At 41.7% G+C, this 14,663-nt stretch overlaps 1 protein-coding gene across 1 annotated transcript in view; it reads right to left on the bottom strand.

The window, feature by feature from the left end:
• LOC145391208 (uncharacterized) overlaps positions 1-14,663 on the bottom strand; it is an 83,057-nt gene that overhangs the window by 56,420 nt on the left and 11,974 nt on the right. Inside the window, exon 2 of the mRNA XM_080265883.1 lies at positions 11,410-11,488. Within this exon, the coding sequence (XP_080122009.1) occupies positions 11,410-11,488 (79 nt within the window). The remainder of the gene's footprint in view (positions 1-11,409; positions 11,489-14,663) is intronic.

Here is a 14,663-nt window from a genome sequence, read left to right as displayed (position 1 = left end):
AAAGATAGCTTACACTATTATGAACTGCTGCCTTCCAATAATACCTTCTTGATCATAATTATAATAAACTGCGACAAGCATCTCAATGAACACGGACGGAAATTTAAATTTATCGCTCGTCTGGTGCAAGTACTGTACACAACTAATGATACACGCATACCTGGATCTTCAGTCACCTGTTCCCAGCCTATCCAGCCATTTCATACCACTGCAACTGGTCTTCAATTCAAATACGATTGATGAACAATAAAAAAGCTAATTTTTAGCCAAGGTTATTCTCATAATAAAAAATCATATCTGAATCATGATGAACGGACACAATTTAAGACAAGGTAGTAGTTTAGCCAAGGTTATTCTCATAATAAAAAATTATATTTGCTTCATGATGAATGGACACAATTTAAGACAAGGTTCTAGTCGGCGGGGATAAAAACTGCCGTGCTGCATCACAATGTGCCACTGTGATATGTCGAGAAGTGCAATTATTTTTTCCGTGCACCAGGAGCACTGATTTTTCTTAAGCAGCAGTTCTTGCGTTACATGTTGGGCATTTTAATTATAAATTCACAAAAGTACTCCATCCCTCAGCAAAAAAATGTACTTATGATGGTGAAAAGCAACATTAATTACACTACCACCAAAATATCAAATTCAATTACTGCTTCTGCAACATCAAATCCGTCTTTCCTATAATTTAAAAGTCTTAAAGGCAACAAAGTACTTCACTAGATGACCAAACATTCAAAAACAGATAAAACCAATTAATTTATTGGGATAAAGAAAATATTTTATGGTCAACACCATGTAAATAAATACAAGTAATGGATGTGGGATCATGAGAGCCGCAATTTAACAAAATCAACATAAGTGAAGAAGTGCTGAAAAAACCAAAGGGTCTGACTGAATGGGACACACTACAAGATGCTCCCACATCCACAAATGCATAAGAAGTGCATATACAAATGTCCTCGTTTAATGACACACGTACGGCCTAAAATATATACTGCAATCCTTCTAAAATAATGAAAATTGTATCCTGCTTAATAAGCTTTACAGGTACAGCCTTTTCATAATGGGGGGGGGGATGGCTACACGTAATTTATCCTTAGTTAGCAGGCACAAATGAGTCTCCTATTACTTTATTTCGTTTATAAGGTTCCAACATTTTTATTTGTGTCAAGAAGGAACCAAAGGATAGAAGCCCACAAGATTGTTCCCTCCAAGAAAAAATTAAGAGCCAAATTCGATCCGTTCATTTCCAGATGCCTGGACACTGCGTTTGAAAGACTGCAGGTCATATGTAGTGGCAAATACAGACGCCACGAGAGTTCCAGAGTTGATATGTTGCATACATGAAGGACTGGGAGTAATGTTTAACTCTTGCATTAGAAAGTTAGACAGAGATTGCTGCTAGACAGGTGCTATGCACAGGCTGTGGTGGTGGATTGATGCAAGCAGAGGGTTCAGAGCAGCAGTAATTATTGAAGAGGCGACAGAAGAGAGATAAAGATGCAACAATGCAGTGAAGAGACAGGGGTTGAAAAGAGCCAGTAAGAATAGGAAAGTTAATGAGACAAAAACCCTCTGACTCCACCTAGTCGACAAGGGCTGTATGTAGGGAGCCTCCCCATACATGAGTTGTACTCTAAAGAGGCAGGGGCGCACCCAAGAGTATTTTTCGGGGTGGGGGAGGGCCAAATTGCCAGAACTCATAATCAAGATTTTTTTAAAGCGACTATTAGTGTATTTCGTTTCTTAAAAGGAAGGAATTTTTTTTTTTTTTTTTTTGGGGGGGGGGCCATGGCCCCCTTGGCCCTTCCCTGGGTGTGCCCCTGTAAAGATGCAAATATGACCCTTGTAAAAAGTCAATAACTATGTAGGGGTAAAGAAGAATGGAGTCAGCTTAGCACACCTAATCTCCTGGTAGTAAATTTTATAAGAGAGGTAATATGATCTTTCCAAGATATATCCCGAGAGAATGAAACCCCAAGTAGGTTCAAAGATGATACAGGACAGAGTTGGACATTGTTAAAAATTTGAGGATAATCCTGCAGAAGATTTTGACAAGTTGAAAGATGTAAGAACTGAGGGTTTAATGCATTGAAAACAACAATACTTTTACTCTAATTAAAGATCCAAGACATATCAGACATTAGGTGTGCCAAAGCCTTATCCCTTATTTGTGAGGTAACCGCCAAGATGGATGCTCCAGGAAGCGAATGGAAAGGTCAAGGGTGGAATCATCAGCATACAGTATGAGTGGATTGGGTTAGATGTACAGCTTAGGTAACTGATAAACAGAAGGAAGAGTTGGTCACAGGACATCCCTGAGACACACCACTACTGATAGCTCTAGAAAAATGATGGCCATCTACAACAGCAGCTATAGAACAACCAAAAAGGAGGCTGGAGATGATGACATAGAACAGAAACCATAAGGGGGAAGTTTGAAAATTAAAGATTTATGCCAGACTCGATCATAAACATTTGTGATGTCAAGTGCAATAGCAAAGCTTTCGAAGTCCCAAAAGGACGACCACCAGGAGTCTGAAAGGTAGGTGAGAAGATCGCCAGTGGAGTGTCCCTGGCAGAACCCATACCAAGTATCGGAAAGAAGGTTGTGATAGGAAAGGTACTTTAAAATTTTCTTGTTGAAGACAGATTAAAAAAACTCAGAAATACAGGACGTTAAAGCAACTGCGTGATACAGGGTAAGAAGGAAAGGTACAAGTTGACAAAGGCAGAAGAGTTTACCTAGGCAGGGTGTTCACAGAAGCACTGTTCTTGCAGACAACAGGAGGGACCCCATCTGGCCATATGCCTTGTTAGTATTGAGGCCAGTGATGGAGGAACAGCACCAGAATCATCTAAGGTGGAATTGAGCCTGCCTTGGTCACTTAATGGCACCTCCCCATGCTTCTCTATCTATGGCAATTTCCTTATTGTCCCTTAATCCATGAGGTCACATAAAACCTTGTCCCATTTTTTTTTTTTTTTTTTTTGGCCTCTCGCAACCTTACCCTGAAAGTTAATACCTCTCACCCTCCATACCTGGTTGTCATCCTCCATCCTCTCCATATGGCCAAATCATCTCAATCTACCCCTTCTCATCAAGCATAACTACATTCAAGTCCCTTCCTTCCTCTCAACTCTTCAACCATAATCCTGGCCTCCCCTCCCCCCATGCCTATCATTTAAGGATGCACCACACATCCACCTAACTATAATTTCTGTACATTCGAGCCTATGAACACCCTCTTCCTCTCCTGGCCAAGTCTCACTACCATACAGCATTACACTTGTACCACATGCTGCATACAAGGATCCTTTAGCAGGGAGGGAGAACCTTCTCAATGTAAGGAGAGGCAACACCTCCCTGAACTACCTCCAACCACTCCTCACCCTAGTCACAGAACTACCTTCAACCCCACCTCCAGCACATGTGTCCCCCAAATAAAAAAAAAATCCTCCATAAACTCAGATTATTCATCAAGATTAATCCTTTTATGCCTGACAATCTCTATATGCTCTCCCTGACAACACTGCACACACAATATCAGCATTCTTTTGTTGCCTAACTCCAATACAACATCTCTTATGCACCCACTTATCAAAAACACTGCACAGGATGGAGTTACTTCCCACATACCCGTGGCAAACCGCACATGGCCACACTCCCTCTGCTTTGACAGTACCACCAATGAGCACTACACATCACTTTTGTTTACTGGTCATATCAACCCCCCAATCTGACTACACACACTGCCATCAACCAAGACAAGAGGAATAGGGGTCTGTCAGGTTTGAAAACATTCTATAACAAACAGGAACTGAAAGGGTTGCCTTCACAAGGTGGCATGGTCTCCTTGGTTACTAGTATCAATGTGCTATAGTAATGAAACTATAGGCACTGCAGAGGACTGCCTTTGTGAGGCTAGCACTGATAAACCAAATGGCTCCACAATCCTATTAAACAAAATGAGAAGCAAGAATGCTGGGGGTAGGGTTGCAAGAGGCAGACCAAAAATGCCTGGGACAAGGGATTGAACAGGAAGCTGCCAGAGATTGAGCAGCATGTAAAGCTGCCATTAGGTGTCCAAGGTCGACGCATACAAGCATACTGGGGCCGTTATAAACGAAACAAACAAACGAATTCCTACTCTATCCTAGCAAAGGATAAAGGTGGACTGCAGAAGAATGGCAAATTCAGCCTGCAGACCACCACGTTCATGTTCAGATACGTCTGGGATCAGAAACATTTTCAAGAAATTACTTACATTTCTATTACGTATTAAGGAAAAAAAAATGCATATGATGACTGTCTCATCTACTATATATATATATATATATATATATATATATATATATATATATATATATATATATATATATATATATAATTTTTCTACTGAAACTGGATCACAAACTAGTTTTTCAGTAAATTGCCTAGTCAAAAAAAAAATAAAAAAAAAAATAAAAAAAAAAATAACGAGGACTTTGTATACACATATATAGTTTTCACTTTAACTTGGCCAAGATTTTTCCTTTTGCAGCTTAATTCACAACTCAAAAAAGCCAAATGCTCTAAACCTTTTCAACAGACCTACTTGGTGACTAGCACAATTAGACAATCTGCTGTCCCAGCTAAGAATTCAAATTTGAAAATGGTAATTTTAAGCCAAGTTAAAGCAAAAAAAAAGGAATTCAGTTTTAACAATACCAATCTTCTTGGAATGTGTGACATTTTCCTCTACATAGTTGGGTTGATCTTGCTATCTATCTATCTATTGCCAGACGCCTCAATCCCGTTTGGGGTGGCCACAAACAAATCGCCTCCAAGTCGCCCTGTCCCCCGCCATTTTGCTATCTTGATATAATCTTCAAAAAACTGTTCAGTCACTCACCTGAAAATACAGAAAAAAAAACATTAGTTGATTTGTTTTCATCTGATGGAGGTGCACCACTCCCCCAAAAACTGAAATGCTAAGCTGTGGTTGCTGGGGGCACCAGACACCCAAACCCACTGGACCACAAGGCATCCAAAACACCAAAACACACCTTACATACTCCAGTTGAAGCACCTTGACCCACTAGACCACAAAACATCTAAATCATACACTGGCTGAAGCACTCCTAACATTCCAAAAAACTCCTACCTGAGGCACCTAGACCCACTAAACTACCAGGCATTCAAGACTACCCCAAACTCACCTAACATTCCAAACACCTGACAACTGGAGCACCTTGATCTACTAAACCTACTGGCATCTAAGCACCTACTAAAACAGACCTAAGATTCCAAACGTCCAAGCCCCCAAACCCGCTAGACCACCGAGTATAAATGCAATACCTAAAAAAGACCTAACATTCCAAAGCACATCTGGTTGGAGCACCTTGAGCCACTAAACCACCCGGCACCTACAAAAAACACAGCAGCTTAAAAAAAAAAAAAAAAAAAAAAAAATCCAGTTGGAGCTCCTTTTCCCATCATCAGCCAAATACCTATGTCCTGGATAGAATGTGCACATCCTCCCTTCATGTCACATCCCATGCCATCAGGCTGCCCACTCTCCAGCTTGCTCCACCCTCTCTCATATACCTTTCCATCCCATTCCTCCATCTCGTCTCCCCAATCCCTCCATCCCACTCTCCTCGTCAGTCTCATTTTCCATTCCTACATCTACATAATTCTTCCACAACTGTTTTTAGCCAGCAAGGGATGATGACTGACACCTGTATTTTTTTCAGAAGGCAAATGCCGTAAACACTGACACACCTAAAGAAACTATAGTACACAAAAAGCTAGAATAAAAATCTTTTCAAACAAAAACTGAACAAACTCAATTTCCATTCACCGAAAGGTGCACAGTCATTATTTAAAAGATTGTCACAGAGGGAAACAAAATGGTCACAGGCAGAAGGAAAGTGAATCAGTCATGGACGGAAGAAACGTCAGCCATGGGCAAAAGAAACGTCAGTCACTGGCAGAAGAAACGTCAGTCACGGGCAGAAGAAACATCAGTCACGGGCAGAAGAAAAGTCAGCCACGGCCAGAAGAAACGTCAATCACAGGCAGAAGAAACGTCAGTCACAGGAAATGGTCAGTCACAGGCAGAAGAAACGTCAGTCACAGGAAATGGTCAGTCACAGGCAGAAGAAACGCTACTCACGGGCAGAAGGAAACAGTCACAAGCAGATAGAAAGTCAGTCACTGGCAGAACAAAAGCCACAGGCAGGACTTTTTTATGAATCTACTTAAACGGGATCCGATGTAACTGGGCTGTTCAACTGCCTAATCATGTAAATATTCCACAACTTCCCTATCCAATGAAGAGAGATGGTGGATGGCAGGTGAGGGGCAACTCAAGCCTGCAATCCACCTGGTTCTAATTTCAGATGGGCCTAGGGATAGCTTCAAATTCACGTATACTCCTAACCCCTTACATCTTATGATACTTTATTCCAACAGATAACATTTAGTTATATTCTTGCAACAACCAGACATTTTACATCTTAGGGAAGACCAACAGATGTGACAGTGTTAATGAACACTACATCATCCAGTTCAAATGTATACGATGAATATAATCTGAAAATAACAAGAGCAAAACCTAAAGTAATTTGAGTGAAGCAATTAAAGGTACCAAACGAACTTACAATATCTTAAATTCACACAAGACAAGGCTTTATTATTGCAATACTGGTGTCCCTTTTAAATGTATGATCTCAGGCTGATTCTGGCTTAACCTCTAGAATCCTGTCACTTGTTTTAATTCATTCCTGCCAAACACCAGTGATTTTGTTTAGCTTGGGGGGAGATTTCTGTAGTGAAGGGGTAATAACAGCTGTATCTAACCTGTTCCACGGCTCTTCAACAGCTGATTAGATGGGGAAGTTATGAAACCCTACATGGTAGGGGTGAAAATGATAATTTCTGGGGATATGGATGTCAGCCTTGACATTTAACTGCTACACACCAGCTGTACGTACACACATTATCATATAGCAGCACAGTTTATGACAAATTTCAGCTATACTTTTGCAACTTTAGCTTCTTATGTTAAATACTATATGCTTTCCTGTATTCTGACTTTCCAGCACCTACCGAGGCAAGTTTTGCAACTAAGTGGGAACAAGCACGATTTAAGGAAAAACACAAGTTGATGAATGCTACACTCCACTAGGCCCATCACTGGTTATTTCAACAGAGTGGCATATAAATCATTAGTTATAATATATTTAAGGGTCCCCTCTCTGGTTATTTCAACAAAGTGGCATATAAATCACTAAGTATAATATATTTAAGGGTTCTCACCTTTTTAGTGCCCGGCTGAGCTGGCTCCCTCACAACGAAGGTGGTGGCAGTGGTGGTGGCACTTGTTGAAGTCTGCCACCAGACACCATCCCAGCATGGGTGGTCTCTGCTATCAAGCTGCCCCTCCCCTGCAACTACTCTGAAGTACAAATATGCTTCAGACCTCATTCATTCTTTACTACAGTGACAGTGCTACCCCATGACTAAAGTCTTTTAATGGAGGACACTGCTGAAGACTACTGTATGTCTAACCCATTCAGCTCAAGTCTATCAGTTAAAATCCTTGCAGTATGTACCTATCCTCAAAAGGAGGATGGTGGACTGCAGAAGGGTAAAATTCAATCTGCAGTCCACCATGTTCACATTCAGATGAGCATGGGGCCTTGAGTTATTTACTCATGCACATAACTAGGTAAGGTCCTTGTTAAAAAAAAATATATATATATATATATATATATATATATATATATATATATATATATATATATATATATATATATATATATATATATATATGCACACAAGATTTGCAGGGTAACCATCTATTCCTAAACAATGTAATGCTACTTCTCTATTCAAACTGAACTATTGCAAATAGTAAGTGAATTATCTTGTAATATCTATTAATTTTCCATCATCCCAATCTCTCCAGACTTACTGATGGAAGACAGCAGGGGCCAGAAAGCAAGAATTGAGAAAATGCAGAAGAGGGAGCACTTATACCTAGATAATATCAAGTCAGCCTCTTTACCCACACAAGGGTGCGATGAAGCAGTGTCCTACAAAAACTGAGAACCAACCTACATTCCCAGTGAAATGCACTACGTTTAAATTCTATGACTGCACCTACATAGACGAACTTATTTTCCCTTGGCTCTCATCCACACTAGATACAGCTGTTAGGCCTCAAGGTTTCAATCAACCTTTCTCTAGCATTACCTGAATAGTCTACTGTATGCTCTATTAACTTGCCCTAACATCACTAACTGAAGACTGAGATTAACACTTATGCTACTCAAAGAAGAACTATGCCAAAAATGTATAGGCAAAGCACTATCAATCTGCCATTAAGCTATAAGCTACACCAGGACAAAATTCAGGATCAAAGTGGACAAACTGTACCTCCAATTAATTTCAGGTTCTAAACCTTAAGAAAAATTATCTTACCACTAGATTACTCTTATTGCTTAGCTATCCTGTGATTTGTTATTCACCTGATGGAACTGGACCACTCCAACTTTAGATTCTAAAAATTAGCTTATTAGTTATGAGGTAGGAATGAGCATCCATGGTTACTATAGCCAGTTTCTTTTTAAGGGACAGAAATGGCACTTGCATCAGTAAATTGTGGTTGCACAAGAGACTGAAGTGTGAGTTAAGCTGAGGGGGAGATCAAGGATGAGATTGGGGGATGGAGTGGAGATGAGGGATGGTGTGAGCTGGAGGGAGGGCAGTCAAATGGCAGAGGACAATGACTTGAAGGCATTTTGTTTCTGGCCACCCTTTAATAATTAAGGCATCTGGCAACAGACAGAAGAAATTCAATAAGCCCTAGTTATAATGTGGGAAGAGTCTTTGCTCAACTCAACCTTCCATAATTATCTGTACACTTCAAAAGAGCTTCAAATGCTATGGGAAGTTATCAAGTTAAAATGAACACTACAACTGGGAATGGAAGGTGAGAACTGAAAGCTGGTTGTAGGGCTGCGAGTGGCAGACTGAAAAAGAAATGCAACGAGATAAGAGTGTGATCTCTGATAAAGACTGAATAGGGGGGTTGCCAGAGACTGAGCAACATGGAGAGTACCATTAGGTAACCAAGGCCAATGCACTCAAGCATGTTGGAGCCTTTATAAACGATAAAACAAACTACACTACTGTACTTATCTGAACTGACTTCCACCACTCTCCAAGCAGTCCAGGTCCACTCCATCACTTGAGCCCTCCAGGCAGAATCCCATCACTCCTCAAGCCAGAACATCTGGCAGTCCTCTGGATCCAGGTTATCTTGATACCTGTTCACATCCACACAAGCCCAGGGCCATCATAGGAACACCACTGCAATGAAGAGAAATACAGAACACATTATTTACATATACTGTGGACAAAAACAGTAGAAATACACAGTAGATAAACTTTCACCTCAACTTGGCCTAGATTATGTCTTATGCAGCCCATTTCAGTGTTAAGTGGCAGATCAAGATAATGCTTCAGCTAGTTATCCTTTCCACAACAATTCATGACTATCATATTCTAGCATTTATTATTTACTCAGCACCAAGGTGGCAAATTTTGGCCAAGACAGATAAGCCTAAAGAATATGGCACCAGATTCTAGTTAAGCTTCTGTTATACCTTAGTATTCATGCCGGGGGGCAGTCACTTTTAAACCAAATAATTCAAAGCATAAACCATGAGTAAGCATGTGATGAGTAAGGATGGAGGTTTGGAGGGTGAAGTGCTTGAAAGAGTACAGCAGGGAAGAAACGTTGCTGGTTCTCTGAAAGCAGTGATAAGAAACAGGGAAGTGAGCATGGAAGTGAAAAAGTTACTATCTGACAGTATTGTGATACCAACTCTAACGTATGGAAGTGAAGCTTGGACGTTGTTGGAAGGACACAAGTCAAGAGTGAGAGCATTGGAAATGAGTTATTTAAGAGGAGCCTGTGGAGTCACATGGAGAGAGAGGCTGACGAATGAGGATATAAAGGAGCGTTGTGGTGTGGGTGTGGATGTGATAGGAAGCGTTATGAGGAACACACTGAGGTGGTTTGGCCATGTGGAGAGAATGGAGGGTGAAAAACTGACGAAGAGAGTGTATGTGAGTGAGGTGGAGGTGGGAAGAGGGAGGGGGAGGCTGAGGAGATGGAGGGATGGGGTGGAGATGTATATGAGAGGGGGGTGTGAGTTGGGAGCAGGGCAGTGAAATGGCAGGGGACAGAGCGACTTGGAGGCGATTTGTTTGTGGCCACCCCAAACGGGATTGAGGCGTCTGGCGATAGACAGACAGATAGATAGATAAACCATCATACTCTAGTGTTATCCTACCCTTACACATCCATATGCAAGAAAGAGAGAGCATTTTGGTCCAAGTTAAATGAGTATGGAAGGCATTTTTAAACAAGTACCTCTTCATTACCCTAGCCTAAATATTCACTATTATTATTACAGGATAATAGTAACAGCTACACATTCTTGTTCCAAGAGTTGTTTTTTTGGACAATGGTAATCCAAAACCCATAAGTTTTGGTTGCATGGATTTTTACGAGCCTTAGCTAGGAGTTAGGAATGAATCCCTAGTTACTGTATTGCTCTACCTTGGCCTAAAATTGCCATCTTCATCTTGAATGCAAAGTTGTAATACTGGTACTTTAATACCAGAATACGAGGCTAGTCATGAAGTGCTATGGAATAAATGTAGTGCCATCTTGTTTTTCAGTCAATGACCTACATGAAAAAAAAGAAAAAAAAAAGGCCAAGTTAATGTGAAAGACCTAGAGTCAAATTTACACTCCCACTCTGACAACCATCGACTGACTGAAAAAGGGCTAGGGGTCTTAACAAAAATGTTGCATGAAATCTGACGAGCCTTAGTTATGAAATAGGAATGAGTCCTTGGTTACTAGTCAAAAGTACACCAAATCTAACTACACTGGGCCATCAAACAACTAAAATGGGGGTTTTGGATGACTCGGATGAGAAAGTCAAATTTGTTTTTTGAATTCAGCTGTGAAAGTTAATGTACCGAACCCCTCCTGAAATGCCTCACTTAAGCTAAATAAAATCATATGGAAGGAGCAAGCACAAAAAAAAGTGGACTGAAGAGGATTTGGCATACTCACCAAATCAGTTTCCAGTTAAATGTCCCCTCCAACGACAGCAGAGAACTGTGGTAAGTGGTTGTGCTAGTAGTGGTGGTGGTAGTGGTAGTTTTGGTGGCTGTGGTGGTGGTAGTGGTAGTTTTGGTGGCTGTGGTGGTGGTAGTGGTAGTTTTGGTGGCTGTGGTGGTGGTAGTGGTAGTTTTGGTGGCTGTGGTGGTGGTAGTGGTAGTTTTGGTGGCTGTGGTGGTGGCACTAGCCCTCAACAGCAAAATGCCTTGATCTCTGAAGAGGTGTGCACAAATAAATTCCTGTAATTGATCTCGGCCTTCACACTGTCCTCTCTCATCTCACACCTGAAACAAAGAGAATCCTCATAAACCATCACATTAAAACTCCATAAAAAACATCAACCACAAATCCATAAACATACTGAGAACCAAAACTACACACCCAAAACCTGGACTCCACACCTAACCTAAAGAAGACCCCAAACTCCACACACACACCCTCCTCCAAGCCCAACACAGATCACATAGAGCTGTTTTCCTTCTATCTTCAGTCATTACAATTTTCTAAGTAAGCTTTAGAAACACTCAGGAGTATTTACAATACAAACAAAAATCATTAACTGCAGCATACAAGCCATTAGATGGAGGAATGGGAAAAACAGCTTACCAAGGAGTGGTGAGATCCTACCCCAGTTAGTGCTTGGGCAACTCTGACCAAAAGCCGGCAAGTTCCCCCCCTTCCCCTCCCCCACCTCCTCGTATCCCCCACCTCTCCCCCTCCCCTTCACCCACCCCTCCCCCTCTCCTTCCCCCACCCTTCCCCCTCTCCTTCCCCCACCCTTCCCCTCCACTTCCCCTCCCCCACCCCCAAACCAGTTTCCTCCCTCCCTCCGCTCAGAAGCAGTTTCCACCATCTCTCTCCCTCCCTCCAGTCCCTTCTCTCTCTCTCTCTCTCTCTCTCTCTCTCCCCTTCAATTTCTTCCATTTCCTTTACTTTCTCCTCCTCCTACCACTTGCCTTCCTTCTTCCACCCACTTCCTCCTCCCTGAAAAGCAGACTTCCTCCACCCCCACCATCCCTCCTCCCTCAACCCTCCTCCTCTCCAGCCCTTACCCCCCCACCCCTCGTTCTTCCATCGCCTGGGGCTTTCTACGACATATATTTTAGAGCTCCTACACAAAGATTATGTATATGATGATGATGATGATGATTACACATTTTTCCTTTTTTCGATCTCAACAACCACACAGTACCACCATCCACCACCCCAACTACCACTACATTACTACCCACCACCTCAGCCAGGACCACCAACTACCACAACCACCACAAACTACCATCATTAGCATCACCATTACCACCACCACCACCACAAACTACCACCATTACCACCACCACCACCACCACCACCACAAACTACCACCATTAGCACCACCATTACCATCACCACCACCACAAACCACCACCATTACCACCACCACCACAACAACAAACTACCATCATTACCACCACCACCACCACCACCACAAACTACCACCATTAGCACCACCATTACCACCACCACCTACCATCATTAACACCACCATCACAAACTACCATCATTATCACCATCGTTACCACCACCACCACCACCAACAACCACCACCATTATATACCACCAACACAAACTACCACCATTACCACCACCACCATCACCACCACCACCACCAACCAACCACTAACCCAGGTCACTTTTCTATCTAGTAAACGGGCCTGGACTGCTTTTCCATACCTACAGGAAACTCACCCAGGTTACTTTCTATGCTTACAGAAAACTGACCCAGGTTATTTTTCTACAGCTATCTTAAGTGTCCCCCTGGTCACTTCAGTATAGGAGAGAGCCTGAGTCAGATACTTGAAAGGAGTGACAAGAAAGAGGGTACGGTACTGAGCATGGAATAAGTCAGTGCATGACAACACCATGATTCCTCCTCTAATGTCATGGAGTGAACTTTAAGCCCAGTGCCACAGACAAAGGTGTGGCCTGGGTAGCCCTGAGTGCCTCAACAATGCTTGTCCTCCTCCATCCAACACAGCATTTCACAAACACAGCCACTACAGTCATCCAAAACCTCCAGCCAAGCATTATCCTTCTTGAACAACCTCCAGACATCCACCCATCAGAAATTACTGTACCCTACCCACAGAGACATGAGTACAACAATATGACCATCACCCTTTGCTGTTTTCACTGCCAATACAAAATGCAGCTCACAAACAATACACTATGCCCACATTTACCTCATGCACCACAATATCACTACACAGAAAATCCTGCAACACAACCTGATACAAGATCTTTAGCAATGCCCAGCTGAAATGGCCAATTTTCTGCAGTCAGTTCACTGGATGTTACATCAAGATGAATCTGGGGTTGCAGCCACCACCACCACCACCGCATTTACATCTATTCCCTCCATATGACCATACAATCACTTCAACCCATACTTCCATCTAGAACATGTGAGGCAAGATCCAGCAACTAAAATGATAGAAAAAACAAAACAGAACAAGAAAAATCATCGTGCCCAGTGAAATGGATCATCATCATCATCATCATGCCTTTTTTCCATCTAGGGAGAGGTAAATCAGAGCAAAGAAAAACAATACAAGGAGAAACTAAACAGCTACAAGTCCACTGAAATGGGCCAGACACTCTCCACTCATTTTTCAAGCCTCAAAATCTGAAAACAGGCAATCCATTACCCAGCCTCCCCCAAACATAATACTAATAACAAATATGAAAAAAAAAGGGGATGCAAAGCCCATGCAAAGTACTCCTCCATGCATAATTAATTCACCCAACTCAATCCCCTGCCAATTTCTTAAGCTCATTACAGCCATTACTTACCATGCTTCCTCACACACTCATTTACCATAGCCATCCACATTCTTCTTGGCCTACCATGCCTCCTTCCACGTATAAACTCACTCACTCTATAATCCCTTTTCACCTCTCTATATACATCCACTCTGCCCACATGACCATACTATCTATGTACCATAAACTCCTCAAGTCTCTTGTGACTGACTTCCCTGGTAGGTACACAGCGTTCACAAGCCATTCAGGTATAATTTTTTTTTTTAACCTATCCACACATTGAAAATATACTGAAATGCACTGAAAATACACTGAAATACAAAAGAAATGCACTGAAAAACTGAAGAGATACACTAATTGAAAAAATACAAAATATGGTGGCTAAAAGTCTCCTTAATATATACCAAGAACCATTAAATACACTTTAAAAAATATTGAAAATACAGTACACTGAAATTAAGAAAAAATGGCTGGGGGGTTTGGTGAGCATGAATTTTTTTTTAATAACCTACTATCCATTTCAGAGGCGGAGTTGCGCTGTTTTTCGCAAATATCTCCTAAGCGAATCGTTGGATCAGTATGATATTTCAACACAGTACTTTTGACATCCGGGCCTAATTTATGACCCTTAAACCATACTGCTACATATGTTACATTAGG

This window comes from Coenobita brevimanus, chromosome 17 (genome assembly GCF_032717465.1).
Source record: "Coenobita brevimanus isolate Jiangsu-jjx chromosome 17, ASM3271746v2, whole genome shotgun sequence".
NCBI lineage: Eukaryota > Metazoa > Arthropoda > Malacostraca > Decapoda > Coenobitidae > Coenobita > Coenobita brevimanus.
The sequence above is the reverse complement of the archived record's forward strand: the minus strand, read 5'-3'. Positions and strand labels throughout refer to the sequence as shown.